At 32.7% G+C, this 19,458-nt stretch overlaps 1 protein-coding gene across 1 annotated transcript in view; it reads right to left on the reverse strand.

Annotated features, from left to right (window-relative positions):
- Positions 1-19,458, reverse strand: part of LRRIQ1 (leucine rich repeats and IQ motif containing 1) — a 177,474-nt gene that overhangs the window by 137,786 nt on the left and 20,230 nt on the right. Inside the window, exons 8-10 of the mRNA XM_057316341.1 lie at positions 17,557-19,179; positions 10,406-10,558; positions 8,249-8,399 (exon numbers count right to left, since the gene is read on the reverse strand). Coding sequence (XP_057172324.1) covers positions 8,249-8,399; positions 10,406-10,558; positions 17,557-19,179 — 1,927 coding nt within the window. The remainder of the gene's footprint in view (positions 1-8,248; positions 8,400-10,405; positions 10,559-17,556; positions 19,180-19,458) is intronic.

Consider the following 19,458-nt stretch of genomic DNA (forward strand, 5'->3'; position numbering starts at 1 on the left):
AATAGAGTCAAATATTAACATAGTAGATTTAAACTCAAATATATTAATAATTGCACTTAATTGTTAATTAAACTTAATTAGTTATTAGAGACCAAAGGCTGGAAACAAAGCTAAAATTTGTCAGGCAGCCTAGATAAAACAATAACAAAAGCAACACATTTTCACATTACATAAAGGAGACATACCAAAAATAGAACATGTAGAAATATTGTAAGTAAAAGAATAGAAAAAGATATGTACACACCAAACTAGTGATTCTCAAAGTGTGGTCCAGCGACCAACCTCCTACAGACACTTTTAAAGGTTGTATTGAGTCAAAACTATTTCATAATAATTCTAAGATGTTATTTGCCTTTTTCACTCTCACTTGCTCAAGAGTTTATAGTGGAGTTTTCCAGAGGCTACATGAGGTGTGATATTGTAGCAAATTGAATGCAGAAGGAAATACGGAAATCCAGCTGTCTTGAGTTAAGCTAGACATTAAAGAGATTTGCAAATATGTGTAACAATAACCCTCTTCTCACCATATCTTTTTGGTAAAAACTACATTTATTATTTTTAAAACTATTACTAATGGAAAAGCTTTATTATCTTAAGCTCTGAATAAACTTTTTCTCATTTTTTTCTATACAGTAAATACTGATAGATATAACGTGCATAAATGAAAGCTGTTTGAGGCAGGTACTCAATAATTTTTATGAGCATAAAAGGATCCTGAGTCCAAAAGAAAGCCAGTTTGGGTAATATCGGACACAGAAGACTAAGGCAGAAGCTTTACTACAGATGAAAAGGGACATTTAAAAGTAATAAAATAGGTCAATTCAGAAGAAATATACAGCAATTATAAATTTATATAAAACAAATAGCATGGCCTCAAAAATATTTAAAGCAAAAAAAAATAGGCTCTAAGAATAAAGATCTACAACCCACAATCATCATGAAAGTCATGTATATAGCTTCTTCTCTACGACTATGCTAACAACATGGTCAGTAGTACATGTTGATTATAGGCAGTATGGCATAATAAAAAACAAACAGGCTCTGACACAGACAGTCCATGAATTGATTCAGGTCTATTCTAAATTTTGGTTGTATGAATATAAACAAGTTACCTAACTTCTCTGTGTCTTTGTTCCTTTATTTGTGGAGTGAGGGTGATCTTGCGTTATTGAGAGGATTAAAAACAATGTTTTAAAGTAGCTTGTACAACGCTTTCACATATTAATAGCTATTATTGTTTCCTAACAATTATCCTCAATGACAAGTAGCTTACAGACTCTAACTGTTCTGACCAAATAAGACTTCAAAGACAAATGTTTGAGCTAAACTTTGAAGAAATAGGATATTAATACACACTTTTAAAAAAGTCTATACACAATTGATTAAACAGTAATTTGATCCAGTCAATGCATTTGGCTAAAAAGGGGGACTCTAGATGGGAAGGAAGTTAGAATAAGTTGCCACCCTTCTTTTAATCTTACAAGTTCTTTGCTATCAAATGAAGGATAATAACTGAGCAAAAGAGACTTAGAGCAAGCCTTACATTAGAATACCATTACTTTCTCAACATCTCAAAGAAAATGATTCTCTCTCAGTCAACATTTCTATTTTGTCCACTCCCCATCCCAAACAAAACAGAACAGTCGCCACAAAAATATTCAAGAGCTTCTTGCAAATTATGTAAATATAACAAATATAAAGTATCACTTAAATATTCTTGAGTCCACTGCTACAATATATTCTTTATTAACTCTTTAAAAGTTTCCTAAGTCCCACAAAATAGAACTGAAGCCAAGTGTGTTTATCCCTCAAAGGGCCCTTGCCCATGGCAAAATTAGCATTTGGCTATACTTGCTACAAATATCTATTTCAAAGAATTCCTCCCACAGAAATGAGCCAATGGTCTAATAAAACATTCCGGCCACAGTGGGGGGAAAAACCTCTCCGGTAAGGAACAGCAAAACTAAAGATGTTAAATTAGGCTAGAGGTTTTCAGTAAATAAGCGTTTGGTAAAGGTCTACCTCCTTTAGCTGCTCAATGATTACTATGTTTGACAGTTACCTACAAATATGCTGAGTTGCAAGTAAGATTTTTAATTTCAATGCAAAAGTCCTTCAGGATCATATATGTTATATGGAAACAGGAATACTGAAACAGGAATCAGAAAACTTGGATTCTAGCCCCCCTCTGGTAGGAGTTTGATGAAAATTATGTAGGTCTGTTTTTTCATCTGTAAACTTAAGAAGCCTAAATTGGCAGATCTGTAAAATCCTTTTCAGCTTTGTACTGGGCATTGTTGCATTTCAAAACTAAAGAGTAAGCTAGCACCATCTAGTGGAATACAAGAAATTTACTAAATACACAATAGTGAAAAGCATTTCTACAAGCAAAATATCCAGAGCTTTATTTTACTTCATTAATTTTTCTAATGTTCCAAAGACAACATTGGGTAGTACGAATTAAGCCAGGCACATTTCCCCTATGAGACAAGACAGTAATCAAGCTTATGTGAAAATGTTGCATTATGTCAATATTTTTCATACTTATAATATTAGTATCACTTTTCCAGCAAGCAGTATTATCTGAAAATAAAGCATCAGGGGAAAAAAGGATCCTAATACTTCTATCTATTTACAATATTTTCTAGGAACGTATCACCTGAAATTTATAAATTAACAAATTAATTGTTGGCATTAAAGAAACATGTTTTTCCAGATAAAAGTTTTCTTCACATAGCAGAGATAGAAGCTTCGTGAATGAGAAAACAAAAATAATTATTTGCTCTTACACATTAACTTCATACTTATTTTCCTTTTTACTCAATATTCAACAAATGAAATATAGCAATTTATTCTCATTCTCTTTTCTCTATATAAATATCACTAGATAATCTTGGTGAAAGTCAGGATACTCATTTGTTTTGCTTATTGCTGCATTCTCAGCAATATTCTAGTACTGTGTTCTAGTGCCCAGAAAAGTGCTTACACATAGTAGGTGCTCAATAAATTTTCTCATTAACAAATTTATTAATCAATAAACCTTAAAATCACTACCTTTTCAGTATAAAGAGTTTTAATATATTCTAATAAAATAGTAATAATCTTAAGTGTTAAATGCGTATTTATTGGAGAGGCAGTAGAATGAGACAATTAAAAAATTAGATACTAGGGATAGACTGCTGAGTTTCAAATCCTGGCTCTATCACTTACTAACTGTATGATCTTTGATAATTTACTTAACCTCTCTGTGCCTCAACTATTACCTGGGGGGGGGGAGGAACATTTAATAGTAACTAACTCATAGCGTTTATATGAAAAGCAAATGAGGTAAATATATAAAGCACATAAATATATGGTGGTTAAAAAAGTTATCTATTACTTATCATATTAAGTTGTATTCTTTCTGTAAATAAAATTTAGAAAACAATTTCGTCATATGGTATGAATTTTTTCAAATTAATTTACTTTCAGAATGTTTCTCTTAGAAAGTCAATAAACCCCAACATAAAAATGGAAGAAACAAAGAAAACTGGACTATAAATTATAAATCACCTATTTCTCATTTGCTTTGGCTATTCGTTAAAAAAATAAGTCAAAAATACTATTCAAAATATGAAAAACTTTTCACAGATATTCAACATCTATTCAAGGAATGATTTTCCATATTACTTCTGGAAATCAAAATGTTTTACCAATTTTACCTGAAACTTACTTATGGGATATTTCAGGCAAAAGAAAGCATGAAATATAATGATATCATATCCTTAAAATTTAAAATGCAAATCATCCAAATTGAGTTATAAAAGATAGTACAGGGGGAAAAAAAAACTTCCAGAGGAAGAAAAACATAAAACATTTTAGATTAATAAAAAGTATGATAAAATCTGTTGTCTGATTAAAATATATCCATATTTAAAATCATCAACTAAAGTGAGCTTAAAAAATTAAAATTAAGCAATTATTTTGACATTCACAATATGCAAGAATAAATCCAGATCAAATCAAAATATTCTATAATCAAAAACATGCTATACTAATAGAACCAATTATAGAAAATATTAAAATGTTACACAGTAGTCTTTAAATTAGCCACAGCATACAATATATTTAAACTTTAAATTAAACATACTTAATTTTTATTTAATTAAAAAATATATTATTAACTTTATATAACTTTCAATCTATAGAATTACATTTTAAGTTATTACTTTTAAAAAGTATACTTTACACAGTGCTTCTATTTCTGTAATTAAACAGTTTCATTAGAATGGAAAACATTTAGCATAAATAATTTCAAATGAATTTCCTTAAACAGATTGACACAATTCCTATTCTCATTCACTTAAAATACAATGAAATTCAAATAAAAATGCACATTAATGTTTTCTAATAAAAAGAGTAATTAAAGGTAATCTTACATATTAACTACTGCAATAACTACAGCTTAGTAAGAATTAGGAACAAATTAAACTTGAAACTACAAATGTAGAATACATGGCATTGCTTCCAATTTTATTTCACCTCCTTAAGAAATATTATAGCATGGAATAGTAACCTATTAACTTATAAACACAAATCTATCTTTGTGCCCCTTCATAAGAGTTCTTAGCATCAATACATCATTGAAAGACAAAATCTACGCTTTTCCCTTAGCTCAACCAGAATCTCTGCAAGCAGTTCCTGAAGATGAAAAACAGACTCCAAACGGTCTTCAGAAAATCTACTTTTTCATGTATACTCTTCTCACACTCAATAAATACAGTGTTTTCATTGTACCCCACAGACAGCAAAGATGTCTTTTACCTTGTTTGCTCTGTACTACATAAGATACCTCAAGTACATCAATTAATAGTATGGCAGTTTCCACATAAATCTTGCAGATATCCTATCCCAGGAAATTCACTGGTTACAAGAAATCCCATACAGCCCTGCTGGCAATGAAAATGAAGTGAATGGGAGTTAAAGCATTTCTTCTCACAAACAGCCTTTTTCTTTTTTTTAAGCTTGCTTCAGTGTGTGCCAATATAGCAACATACATTATCAATGAACTTGCCTTCATTCCAACAACAACAGAAGTATTTCTATCTGTCTTTTAAAATAAAATTTTATAATAAAAAATTGTATCAAAAGTATCCCTATTTCCATACAGGAGAAAATATGAGTAGTCCCAAAGCAAGCAGCACAGACACACAGGCAAATACACATATTAAAAAATAGTATACATTTTATTTTCAAAGTGTGCCTTGAAATGTCTGTAACAGCTTGCTTTGTGAAAACAACTATATTTTTCCCATATTAAAAAAAATCAGAGATGACAGTGACTGTTTTGATCTAACTTTCCCCAAACTCTCTCTAGAAATTCATAATGAACAACAAATAAATAAAAATACCCCAATCTATCTTTCCAGTGTAAATGGGAAATGAAGAAATTACAAGCTGAATTTTTTCTAAGTGGGATAGTAAGTATCCACAACAAACACAATCCAGGCTAAATCCTCACTGGTATAGAGGGAATCCTATGGAAACTGGACAGATAAGTAAGAAATGGAGATGCTCCCATGTATTATCAACAAGGCCTCCTTCCAGAAAGGGAGCATCATCCCAAGTGGAATGACAGTACTAACACCAAGGATATAAGTTGAATTACAAATGCAAATGGCCATGCTCTATATGAAACAAAAACATTTAAAACTGGATCAAAAAATAAAACCCAAATCTATGCTCTGTATAAGTACACACCTCAAACAAAGTATTTCCAAAGTTTTGTGGGGTTTTTTTAATGGCCAAGTAGGCCCATACAAGCAAAAAGAAAATGTTGTCAGGCAAGGTAGAATTTAGTCTCAAAACATTAAAGAGACAAGGAAACAAATTTCAAAGCTAAAATTCACAATAAGGATAACACAGTTAAGAATATCTACAAAATAGCATGGAGGAACACTCAAAAAATGGACACCAAAGGATATACAAAAAGAAATAGGCTGACTAATAATAAACATTTATACTAGCTCAACTCAGTCTCTGGTAGGTCCAGTAGATATTGAAGATCTAAATCAAATGATCACCAAGGTAGAACATAGAGATACAAATATAAACTCTATATTCCAATTAAAAACACAATTACCTCTTTTCACATGCACACGAAACATTCCTAAAAATTGATCACATATTAGAAAATCACAATAAGTTCCAAAAAGCAGATATGGCACAAAGATAATTCTCTCGCTACAATGCAATAAAACTAAAAAGAATAACAGCAACAACACAAAATGGTCTTACCATATAGAAATTTTAAATCTTAGCTAAAAGGCATAAAATTGTAGAACTGATGAAAATACAGAAGTTACAGACCAAGCAGTGCTCACAGAAAAATTTATAGACTTAAGTATTTAGGTTAACAGAAGTGAAAAAGAATAAAAAAAGAAGTAAATATTTAACTCAGAAATAGAAAGGAACAAAACAATAGAAGAAAAGTGGAAGAAACTGGTATTAATGTGTATATAATGTCCTTTGTACCGTCAATATATATTGCAGAAAATTAATCTAAAGATATAATTGGTAAAGTATAAAATGATATTAAGCATCAGATTAGTTATTATGGCAAATGTGGAAGACTGAAAACCATGCAAAGTCCATCAGCCAGGAACCAGTGGAATAAAACCTGGTCCTTCAACAAAAACAAAGATTATGAAACTATGGAAAAAGAATGCTCTGAATTCCATAACATGTTGTTAAATGAAAAAAAGCAAGATAAAGGACAGTACTTAAAATATTTTATATTTTAATCCTAGAATTAGGATTAGTATATATACATACACTTCTTAGATATACGTGTGCATATATGTATATTTATATGTACATACATGCATACATGTAAGTGATACACATATTATTAAATACATATATAGATGTTATATGTGCATATATACAAAAACATCTATATATAAAAGTATACCGGAGAACAGAGTGAAAAGGACTGGGATGAAAGATCAATCTCTTTGAGTATGCCTTTTTAAATGTAGTTTGACTTTGAAACATATATTTGTTTTACATATCAAAAATAAAATTAAATCAAATGGGAAAAGTGAACTTACTTCCACCACCCCATCTACTCCCATCCTACTCCCTGAAATTTCAGTCCAGACCATATTTCCTAATGATTTTAGGATTATGAGGTGGAAAGGACAGTACCTTTTAGGAGTCCAAAAATTTAAGCTATTAGTATTGCACCAGAGTAAAATTTTTATCTAGTTCCTGACTTGTTAACAATCCTTGCTTATTCATTAGCCATTATTTAAGCCCCTACACCAAGTCCCTTGAAAATCTCACAAGTTTAAATAAAATGTAACAGAGAATTTAAAGCCAGGTAGTAAAAAATATAACACGATTTTTATTTTAGAATTATCACACAGCTAACAGTATAGAAGTAAGTTGAAGTTGAGTTTCAGTAGGAAGAAGAGGGATGTTGGGTAGTAAAAAGTGAAAGCATGAACAGAAGACTTTCACAAAACTTGACAGCAAAGGATAAGAGAGATGAGGCAATGGTAGAAGTAAACAACAAAAGGAAGTGTTTGACATAAGACAGGTAATAAATGATAAAGTATCAGAGGAAACTGACAATTATATTTATAGAAAATAGAAGGATTGGACTTAAACAAGAAAAGACATTTTCATTACTGAATTATATGGATTATAAAGTATGAGGGTGGAAACAGATACACGTAAATAGGGATATAGATATACAGATGGAGAGACGGGAAAGATTAGGGAGATTCAAACCGATGAATTCTTTCTTTCATGTGGTAGCTGCCTTATCTAAAAAAGGAAAGGCTAGTACCAGCAGTGTGGAAAGCAAGGAAAGGAGTGATGACAGGGATTTTTAGGAAACAGTTATGACAGCTGCTAAATACAGAAAGCATAGGATCCTTAAAAATATGATGGTACCAAACCAGCGTATTATATTCTCCAGCAGAGCTCAGATCAGCACTGGTTAGGAAAAAAGGAATAGGTAAGTGAATATACTAGTTTAAGGAGCCACTGATAACTAGCCATTTGCCAGTGGTGGGAGCATATTTCCTGTATATATATTAAAAATAATCTTACTCCCTTCATGCATTGGATAAAAGATTATGTATGGCATAAATAAAATAAGCAAATTAGTAATGATGGCCTATTCTTGAAAAGGAATAAATGGAACAAAATGTAACCATGAGAAATAAATGTCAATATATTCAAATTCCCATGTTCTTACCAATTCGAGTGATTTTATTATGTGAGAGTTCAAGATTTTGGATATTAGTGCAGCCATCCAAACCATGAAAAGAAGTCAGTTGATTTTTATTAAGAAGAACAACACAGAGATTTTCCAAATTTTCACAACTGATAGTCTCAATATGGTTTTCCTAAAACAAGGAACAAATGTAATTAGTTTTAAGTCAATGGCTTATTAATGGAACATTTAAAGCTTACAAAAAGAGGAAGGATGAGATATGATTGCCAAGTAAATAACCGAACCTCTGGCTTTTAAGACAAATATGCAGAACGTTATACTATCTAGATGAAAATATTAAGTAACCTAATAAATGACTGATTTTATATTTATTTATTTTTATTTTTTATTTTATATTTATTAATCTTTGAAAATACAGAGGATCATGTAACAAAATATTTCAAACAATCTAAATGAAAATGAACACTAGGTCATAGTTAATTTAAAACTGTTAAAGAAACCAAACACTGAAAATTTGAAATCTCCCTACCTCCCCCTCTTCAGTCCCTTTTGCTCCCTTTCTCTCCAAAGAACACCAATCTTGTGAATTAGGTATGTATCTTATGTCTAGATTTGTACTTTTACTACACATACACATCTCTGCAATGCATAAGATGGTTGCAGTGTCGAGATCATGTGCCTAGAACGTAACAGCAATTTTATTTTTTAAGACCTCAGAAATATAAATGGGCTTTTAAGAAATCTGAAGTGTGTAGTCCCACACATCTTCTCAAAAATATTTATAAGCATAGTCTTTGTCTAATGGAGGGAACTTAATAAGAAAAATAAGAAACCCACAAAGTTTTAAAAGAAAATCATGTTGGTGGAAACACGGACTGTGTTAACTGAAAAGAATATAAGTCAAATGAAAAGAAGCTTCTAGCCTACCCTTCCCAGTACATCTTCCATGGGAAAGAAACAGGCTCAGGAAAATTCTCAGCTGCAAATAACACGTCTCACGGAAAAAGAAGTACACCTTGAGAATGTCAAAACCCCAGTGGTCAGAACCAAGAGTCATAGAAAACCATTTTCATTGAGCAGAACCAAGCCCTTATTAAGGAAATGATGATATGTGCTCAGCTATGGAATAGGGACACTATGAGCTTCTTATTTTCTTGCATTTTGAATGGGAATAGCTATTGTAATTAATCAAGCCACTGAATGTGAGTGTGTGGGGAGAACGGAGGAGAGAAGATAAATTTTCATTTTATCTCACAGATCTCCAAGTTGAAAGAACTCTATCTGAGCAGATCATCTCCACTTGGATCTGATTTAGATGAGAAAATTTTGTGCTTCAAGTATAAGTCTGTTGCCACAAGATGATGAGACTTGGGGGTCTCTGGGACATGACTGTATTTTGAATGTGGGAATGATGTGACTCCTTAGGAGCCAGAGGGTAGATTATGGAGACTGTTACTTTGATAGGCCCCAATAAACCTCACAACCCAGTATTCACACAACCACCCAGTTCCCTCCCACACAAATTCAGGCTTGGCCAATAGAACACTAGCTAGCATGATGCCGGCAGATGCTTGATAAACACTTGCATATTGGAGCTTGTCTTTTTGGAATGCTTGCTCTTGGGATTGGGCCACTCTGTAGAGAAGCCCCAAAATGGAAGAGACACAGACACAGACACAGACCGAGAGAAAAATAAAGAGAAGGAAAGAAAGAGAAATTGAAATTCCAACCTCCCAAGGCACCAGACAAATAAGAAAAGGCATTTTGGACATTCCCGGCCCCTCTTCAAATTACATAAGAGACCCAGGCAACAAAATACAAAGCAGAAGAAATATCCAGACAAGCCTGGCCTCAATTCATGGCTGGCCCACAGAGCAATGAGCAAATAAAATGCTGGTTGTTTTAATTTACTAAGTAATGTTATTTGTCATACAGCAAAAAAGTAACAAAAACAATAACTATATCTGCAAATAGAGTTAAGTGATTTCCAGGCCATACTTCCTAATCATTTTTCCTCAATGGTTCTCACAAATTTTGTTTGACCCTTAACATCTTCAGAATCTAAGTTACAGGTTATTATAGTAACTATTTCTTCAAAATTGTCATTGCTGAAATATAAACATAAACCCATTTTCTATTTTATTATAGTATCAATAATGAGGAGAACAGAGGACATACCTGGGCATCAATGTGCTTCAGCTTTTTGCAGTTACTCAGGCTGTGCAAAGAGATTAATCCACAGCGTCGAAGAGACAAAAACTGAAGATTTGGACACTCTGCTAGTGTGGAGAGACTACAACCTGGCAAATCTTGAAATGTAACTGTTGTAACCTGGAGAATTCAAGAAAATTGGAGTATATAACATTATCTAAAAATAGTGAATATAAACTATAACAGCCTTGCAAAATTCTTTTAAAAAATTGATCAAAAAAACTAATGATATATTTGGAAAATCCCATTTGTTGACAATTCAATTAAGCTATCTGGGCCTCCTTTGTTCCTCACATAGAAAGGCAAAATAATGCAATCATCCATGACCAATTCAAGTTCAAAAGTAATATGCAGAGAAGTAATAATATAATCTCATCCATTAGCTCACTCCCTGATTTTTCACCAAATTCACTTTCTGTGTGAATTATTTTGGCACTATTTTCAAGATTGTACTACATAAGTGCTTAAGATCTGTGTTTGACAGTATCCTAGGGATACCTGGATAGTAACAGGAACCACAGTATGTCAGGGGATAGATTCTTTGTCCAACCTGCCATGATTCAATTAAAATGGCTCAACTACCTTCCAAAAACAAAGTTTGAGAAAATTATAGAACCTGTAATAAATAGGACCACGCAATAATAATTAAACCATGTAATAAAAATAGCTTTCTATTACAAGTCCGCTGGTATGAATCATTCCTTACTGGTATGAATCATTCTTTACTGTTGAAGAATGTAATATACCCAAAGCATATAGAATCTGTGATATAACCATGAATGGTATTTTTTCTGTATTTTCAAACATTTTGAAGACTATAGATTCAAGAGATTTCTTATTATTGAAATAATACTGTGGACTCAATACAAAGCTTTTTTCTTAAAGAATTTTTCTATCATTTTGGTTTTAGTCTTTTTAACTAAAGAAAATTCAGTATCAAAGAATGTACTCAACTTTATGGTATATATACTAAGGACTACACTTACAGATGCACAAGAATATGTCAGACAGCAGGAATATTTTCAGATTACTGAAAATCACCCTACTTATTAAAATCAAGAACCCTCACATAAAGAAAATGGTAGAGAAATAAATATAGTATGTTTGTTCTTCACTATAATTAAGTCCATGCACTGAAATAACTATATATGTTAAATCATTTTATATTAAGAATACTCTCATATTGTCATATCAAAAATCCTAAGGCCAGGTTTCCCATGTACTGAAAATTTTAATAGTATTAGCTTTATAGGGAGAGTCTAGTATATATCATACTGAAACAGAAATTTTAAAAATGTTCTATTGAAATTGAAAGCATTATTGCTTCAGAAAAAGCTAGAAAAAGTATGAGAGTCTTAAGTACAGTAACTACTCTTCATTTGGAACATTTCCTGTGCATTAAATTAAACTAAAAGTTTTAAATTTACATATTTATGTAAGTGAATGGGAAGACCATATGTTCGTGGAGATATAAAGAAGGGATTAAGTCCACTCCTTGATTTGAGTTGCAAAAGCAATAAACAATATTTTTCAAACTTCAGGTGAATAAGTTTCTCATTTCATAATTATTTCAGGAATTTCTCAGTTATTCATAGTCTAAAATAACTTTTGAAACAAATTCATATTTTATGGTTTTTCAGAAAGAAAAATATTCATGCATTTGTGTCAAGAAAACCGCTGTGTATTACCCATTTAATTTGTCCACAAAGAGAACCTATAAATTCTGGAAGGAAGCTAGCTGTATACTAACAAGTGAACACACTATTTAGAACTAAGCACTTTAAAACCAAAACCTCCACAACTGCAGCTTTTAGAAATAAATTCTCCTCTACCTTCTAATTTATATTTTCCTGCCTGATGTAATCATATGTTGCTTACAACCACCTGTATAAACGGTTAGGTTCTAGTTTTTATGATGTAGTAATCTCTCTAGTTTACTTTAATTACAGTGTAGGAGTGACTGCTGCAGTGTCCTTATTAATGATATCTACTTTTGAATATGAGGCATTTCGTAACATTTCCTCCTTCCTTTTATGGAAGATTTTTAAAATTTCCTTATGGTACAGTAATTGGTTATCTATCCTACCCTAGGTTTTTCCAAACATATGAGATCAAAATAAATTTTTATATTAATCATTTATTGATACATGCATGACAATAATCATATAAATAAAACTGCTTTATGCTCTCACTATTAAGGTCAACACAGAATTAGTACTCAAAGGTGTTCATCACTGCATGGTCAGCCTGAAAAAGAGCAACTGGCGCATAGTGGATGTTCACTAAATGTTTCAGAAATAAATGAACGATAAAGTGCCCTGTGGCAAAACTAAAATATAGCATTCATAGTTTATTTCTTTAATAAAGGGTAATATAAAGATATTTCAAAAACTAATCTTTTCAGGCTCTTGTAACTTGAAAATTAACTGTTCTACCTATAGAACTTATGACTCATTCATTATATTTCAATAAAAGATAACAAATCATTTTTCTACTTAATCATCTATATTTGCCTAAACCCTTGACAGATCATGGTACATAAGATGACCTTAAATAGCCATATAATTTTAGAGATTTCACTTTCAATTATTCTTGAGTTTAATACAAGGAGTGATAGTCATTTATGGTAGACTATAATTACAAAAATAGTGAAAGCAGTGACCCTTGGTTTTGCTTTTTGCGGAACATCTGTTCAGTGATAAAATCTTAAATCTCCTCAATCTGAAGAAATAATATTTTAAAAATCAGCTGCAAGGAGACTGAATCTGAGGTATGATTACTGGATTAAATGAAGCAGAATCTAACTTCTAGTAGCTCATGTGCCATTACAACACCAGTTTATTACTATTTGCCTTGTATAAGGGACGTGAGACATTCTGATCTAAAAGATAATCAACAGCTAAAATGTTATCCTTCGTGCCATGTTATAAAGCCATATAAAAAATCCTTAAGTTCAGTACCCTTTTTAATGATTATTTAAAGTAAGTTATCATTAGTAGCAAGATATCAAAAATAAAAGAAAAATAAATTAGAACACTTAAACTATATATATATATACATATAATGTTGTCAATAATCTTTGCTTGAGATCCATGTTTGACAATGACTATTATATACACTAGGAGCCCTAGACTATATTCTTCATATATGTTATTTTAAAAAACAATTCTGGAGCACCTGGGTGGCTCAGTTGTTTAAATTTCTGCCTTCAGCTCAGGTCATGATCCCAGGGTCCTGGGATCGAGCCCCACATCAGGCTCCCTGCTCAGCAGAGAGTCTGCTTCTCTGTCTGCCTCTGCTGCTCCCCCTGCTTGTGCTCTCTCCCTCCCTCTCTCGCTCTCAAATAAATAAATAAAATATTTTTTAAAAAATTCAACAATTCTCTCCAATAGATATTGCTCTTCCCAGCTTATAAAAGACAAAACTGAGGCTCAAAAAGGTCAAGCACCTTGCCAAGGTGACACAACCAGTAAATGACAGAAATAAAATCAGGACCCTGATCTTACTTGATACAGGGTTTATTAGTACCTTATTAAATTACGCTCAAATAATTTTTACATTAACTTCCTTTTTAATTAATACACTCTAAATTGTGAAGCTAGCAGTAGTATGGAGAAGGGATTAACATTCAATTGGACTTATTTATTCATCCATTTGTCCATTCTCCCACTCATCCACCCCACAGTCAAGTAATGAAAACCACTATTGCCTGACGATATGTAAAGAAGTATAGACAAGAGGCAGACCCGATTTCATGTGCTGAAGCCTGAAAGTGAGAGATTAATATAAGCAAAATGAATTTATCACTGGGTGAAATTCTAGAAGACTGAACTTTTCTCTTCTAAAGGTCTTCTCTAGAAGGACCTTCCAAAGATGGCAGTGAGTGATCAAAATAAGGATAAAGATGTGAAGCTAAGAGATTAGAAAATCAAAGTAAGAGAGTCATGGGTCGGTAGCAGTAGTGTACTTTGAAGAATCAAGTATACAGTATAAAGTTCAAAAATGTTTATGAATGTACCTATAAATGCAGAAGTGTTACAAAATGCCATCTTTAAACATACAATTACCATATGATCCAGCAAGTGCATACTTTAGTGTTTACCAAAAAGTACTGAAAATTTAGATCTACAGAAAAACCTGTATATGGATATTTATAGTAGCTTTATTCATCATTGTCAAAACTTGAAAGCAACCAAGACATGCTTTACTAGGTGAGTGGATAAAAAGTGGTACATCCAAACAACAGAATATTATTTAGCACTAAAAGAAGGGAGTTATGAAGCCATTAAAAAATGGAGGAAACTTAAATGCATATTATTAAATGAAAAGTAATTCTAAAAACACCATATACTGTGATTCCAACTACTTGAAATTCTGGAAAAGGCTAAACTACAGAGAAGGTAAAAAGAGGCATTAGGAGAGGCGGAAGGATGAATAGGTGAAACACAGAGGATTTTTAGTTAAACTATTCTGTATAATACTGTAATGGTGGATATATGTCATTATACATTTATTCAAAGCCATAGAATGTGCAACACTTGGAGTGAGTGAACCCAAATGTGAACTATGGATTTTGGATAATCATGATGTGTCAATGTCAGTTTATCAATTTTAACTAATATACCACTCCAGTGCTCTGGTGAAGGATGTTAATGGGGATGGGAGGAGATATATAGGAATTCTTTGTATCTTTTGTACAATTTTGCTGTGAACCTAAAACTGCTCTAAAAAATAAAGCCCACCAAAGAAAACCCATCAAATGCCAGAAAACTTATTAAACCAATGGTAGGAACATTAAAAAAAAAAAAATCCATGGGTCAGCACCAACAGCATCATCCAGGAACACGGCAAAAATGCAGAACATTGGGGCGCCTGGGTGGAATCAGTCAGTTAAGCGTCTGCCTTTGGCTCAGGTCATGATCTCAGGGTCCTGGGATCAAGTCTCACATGGAGCCCCACATCGAGCTTGGCATCGAGCCCCACATGGGGCTTCGTGCTCAGCGAGGAGTCTGCTTCTCCCTCTCCCCCTATTCACACTCTCTCTCTCTCTCAAATAAATAGCTGAACTCTTTAAAACATGCAGAACATTGAGACTGGTCACCAGGCCTAATGAATCAAAATTAGCATTTTAACAAATTCCCAGGTGATCTGTATACACATTACAATTTGCGAGGACTTGCTCTAAGAAGCAAAAGGAGTAATCCTTATTTTATGTATATTGACAAGAGTTTCACAAAAGGAAAAGAGTGGGTAGGAAAAAAACCACCAACGAAACAGGTTCACACATCTTAACTTCCTCAGTGCTCTCCTCATTGAACAGAGCAGAGACCGATAATGAAAGAGAAGAGCATTGCTGTTTTACTAACTTCAGTTTACTTTAGAAACTAGTACGCGGTGAGCATGAAGCTGTCACTTGTGCCTAGCTCAAACAGATATGCTTAAGGAAAATTGCCCAAAATAAAAGTTAGTAGATAATGTTACCAATTCAGAAAGCCTGCACGAACATCTTAGGGAAAGTAGAGAAAGAATGATTCCAGAGATAACGTAGCCAAAGAAAATAACAGAAGAGCTAATGAGCGATTCTATATGTAGCTCTACACATCTGATGGATATGAAAATACATCGCCTAGGAAATAGAGGAACTTCAAAGTAGTTCTTGTTTTTTGTACTGCTTTTTCACATCCAAGAGATCTCTTTAAAGCCCACTATCTTATTGTCCTTTTAAAGAATACCTTGAAATCTTATTTATGGCAATTATCAAAATCTGTAGTAATATATTTATTGGTATATTTGTTTGTTTAAAGCCTTTTCGTACACCAAAGTCAGCACCATAATGTCAATGACCGGGGTTTCTTTCTGTCCCTTTAGTCCAACAATAAATATTGATCAGTCATATTGGACAGGGGCGCCTGGGTGGCTCAGTCGTTAAGCGTCTGCCTTTGGCTCAGGGCATGATCCCAGGGTCCTGGGATAGAGTCCCACATCAGGCTCCCTACTGGGAGCCTGCTGCTTCTTCTCCCACTCCCCCTGCTTATGTTCCCTCTCGCTGGCTATCTCTCTCTCTGTCAAATAAATAAATAAAATCTTTAAAAAAATCATATTGGACAGATATTTGCTGAACGAATAAATTTTAAAATTCATGTATATTAACATGAATGTTTCTTTTCCTAGGCATCTATCTATATCAAAAAACTAAATACATCTTATTGAATACATTTCAGTTTCAGGCTTTAGCCAGATACATGCATTTTAATCGTAAGTCCTTTCTAGTATTGTACTAGTTGAAATATTCTTTCCTGTTTTTCTACACATTTGTTAGTGTCTGTCTTTTTTTTTATATTTTATTTATTTATTTATTTGAGAGAGAGAGAGCATGCACATGAGTGGGGGGAGTGACAGAGGGAGAGGGACAAGCAGATTCCCTTTTGAGCAGGGAGCCCAGTGTGGGTCTTCTCCCAGGACCCTGGGATCACGACCTGAGCCTAAGGCAGACACTTAACCGACTGAGCCACCCAGGTTCCTGTTAGTTTTTGTCTTAATTTTGGTTGAAAATATGGTCTTAGAAAATTCATAGCAGCTGGTGATGATTATTTAAATTTCAGGCATATATGCACCGTGTTTATATACCATATGACTAAATATGTTTCCACACAGAAATTCTAGAGTCTTCTATTGTAAGCCCTTCTTTCACAGCCCTTGTCAGGTACAGAGAAATCCACTTCATTCCAAAAGGAGCCAGTAGATGGTGTTGTGCCCAAGAATATAGCAAACTAACTGAATGTCAATTTAGGAATTTCCTACTCTAATTCAACACTAAATTTCCAGATGCCTCCACTCTTAGAAGCTTAATAATGGCTACAGGACTCTTGAACATGGCTTCAAGATATAAATCATAGCTTTTTGTAGTGCTGCACTGAAGGAGAAGATGCCTTAAATAATTTTAATCAAGATCTTTTAAATACATCCCCTCTCAAATGGGGCAATATTTCATTAGCAATTCCACGAGCTAAGAGACAAAATTCTTGGATACAAAATATGTCTTCTGATATTTTTAAAGTAACATCTTAGAGAATCAATTGTAATTAAATATGAGAAAGTATTATAAAGTTATAAAATACCTGCTGTAAAGTATTCCAAGGGCCACGTTGAAGAATTTCTGGTATATTCAAAGGGGGCATCACGTTGGCTGGGCATTTTACAGGTCTCTTCATCTTAACAATTTTCTTTTGTTGATTTTGCTTGAAAATTTCAAACCATGGTTTAAATGATTTTATCCAAGCCAGCCTCTTTTCTTCAATAGAAGTTAGAAGTGTTGGCTTTGGTAAAGGACAGGTCACAATACTTTCACATTCAGCTCCATTTTCATGACATTCATCTGGGTTTTCTTCAAGTTGAGACTTAAGAGAGTTTACTTCTTTAGAAACTAAGGAGTTTTTTGCATTATAGCTACCCAAGTCTTTACAAAGAGCATTTTTACTGAAAATATAATCTTGCTTATTTATTTTGCCTTCTATATTTATCATGGAATCACTGTAGTTAAAAATCACATCACTATTCAGAGTATTGACTTTTGGGAGCTCCTCAGTTTCTTTGGATTTTAAATCAATTTCTTTTTCTTGTAGTATTATATTTTCCCCTATAACTTCAGGATTTTCTAATTTTAGTGGTTGTTGCTTCATTGAAATCACTGAAATGTTGTTCTCTTCATATAATGTTCCATTCTGTTGTGATAGCTCTTCTTTTTCTACTTTTTGTATCTTATTCTGTTGAGTATCTTTAATTATTTTCTGTGCTTCATTGTTTTTTACCCTGTTAATTTCTTGATTATATCCTAATATTGTTATTTGGGTGTCTTGTCTCATATTTTCATTTATGGCAGGTTTCACATTTTTCCCTTTTTGTATTTGAGGCTTTAATTCTTGCAGCTGAAACTGTTCTTTCACATTTTCTTTCAGATCTGGGTTATCCAATTCAGTTTTTTTGTCTACATTTTCATAATTTCTTTCCTCCTTGACAGTTTTTTCAAAACATTGTTGTTTTGCCAGGTTTTCATTTTTTACTTCAAATTCTGCCAAAATTGCCTGGCTTGTAATAGGATCTTTTGATTGCACTTGTACTGATTCTTTTAATATAAACTGTCTACCCACCTTTTCTGTCTTATTTGACTTTTCAGGTAGCCAGAGGGGAACATCTTCCCATTTCTTTGACTTTTCATCCCTTACCTTTTTGGCTATATCATCCTTATTTTTTGATGTATCTTCAACAGCTAAATGTTTGATATTATATTCACCTTTCTTTAATGCTCTACTTATTATTAGCTGTTTGCTTGCATCTTCTCTTAATCTTAATTTTTCTTTTAGTAGTTGCTCTTTTTCTCTTCTCATGATGTTCTTTTTTTCTTCATATTCTTTTTCTCTCCTCCTCCTTTCCTCCTGCTTCTGCTTTTTTATCTCTTCTTCTATCTTTTGTTCCTCCTCCAATCTTTTTCGTTTTTCTTCTTCCATCTGTCGTATTTTTGCTTCCTTTTCTTTCCACTCTTGTGCTTTCCTTTTCTTACTTTCTACTTGTTCTTTTACGATAGGGCCATATTTTTGGTATGCCACAAATGCTTTATATTTAGCTTGAATTGTTACAGCTGCATTATGCTGCAGTTTTAACAAACGTATTTTTTCTTTTTCTTGTAGATCTTTAAATCTTGTTCTTTCTTCTTCCATTTGTAAATTCAAGTTTTTAATAAACTCCTAAAGTAAGGTAAGATAAATAGTAGTCAGCATAAACTGAAGATGTTATTAAAATATCATCTAAAATATAGGCTGAAAACACACAGTAAAATGGAAATCATAATGAAGTTCCTATAAAATTCACTTAGAAGAACTAAAGCCATTTGTTTTAAAGGGTATTAATCTTTTAAAATATTTGGGAGTTTTGATCATGGTAGGAGGTTGATATTCTAATATTAGAGCTAAACTAAGACACCCAGATACAAATTGAGGAACTCCCTGAAGATAGAAAGCATACGA

Source organism: Ursus arctos, unplaced genomic scaffold (genome assembly GCF_023065955.2).
Source record: "Ursus arctos isolate Adak ecotype North America unplaced genomic scaffold, UrsArc2.0 scaffold_21, whole genome shotgun sequence".
Lineage (NCBI taxonomy): Eukaryota > Metazoa > Chordata > Mammalia > Carnivora > Ursidae > Ursus > Ursus arctos.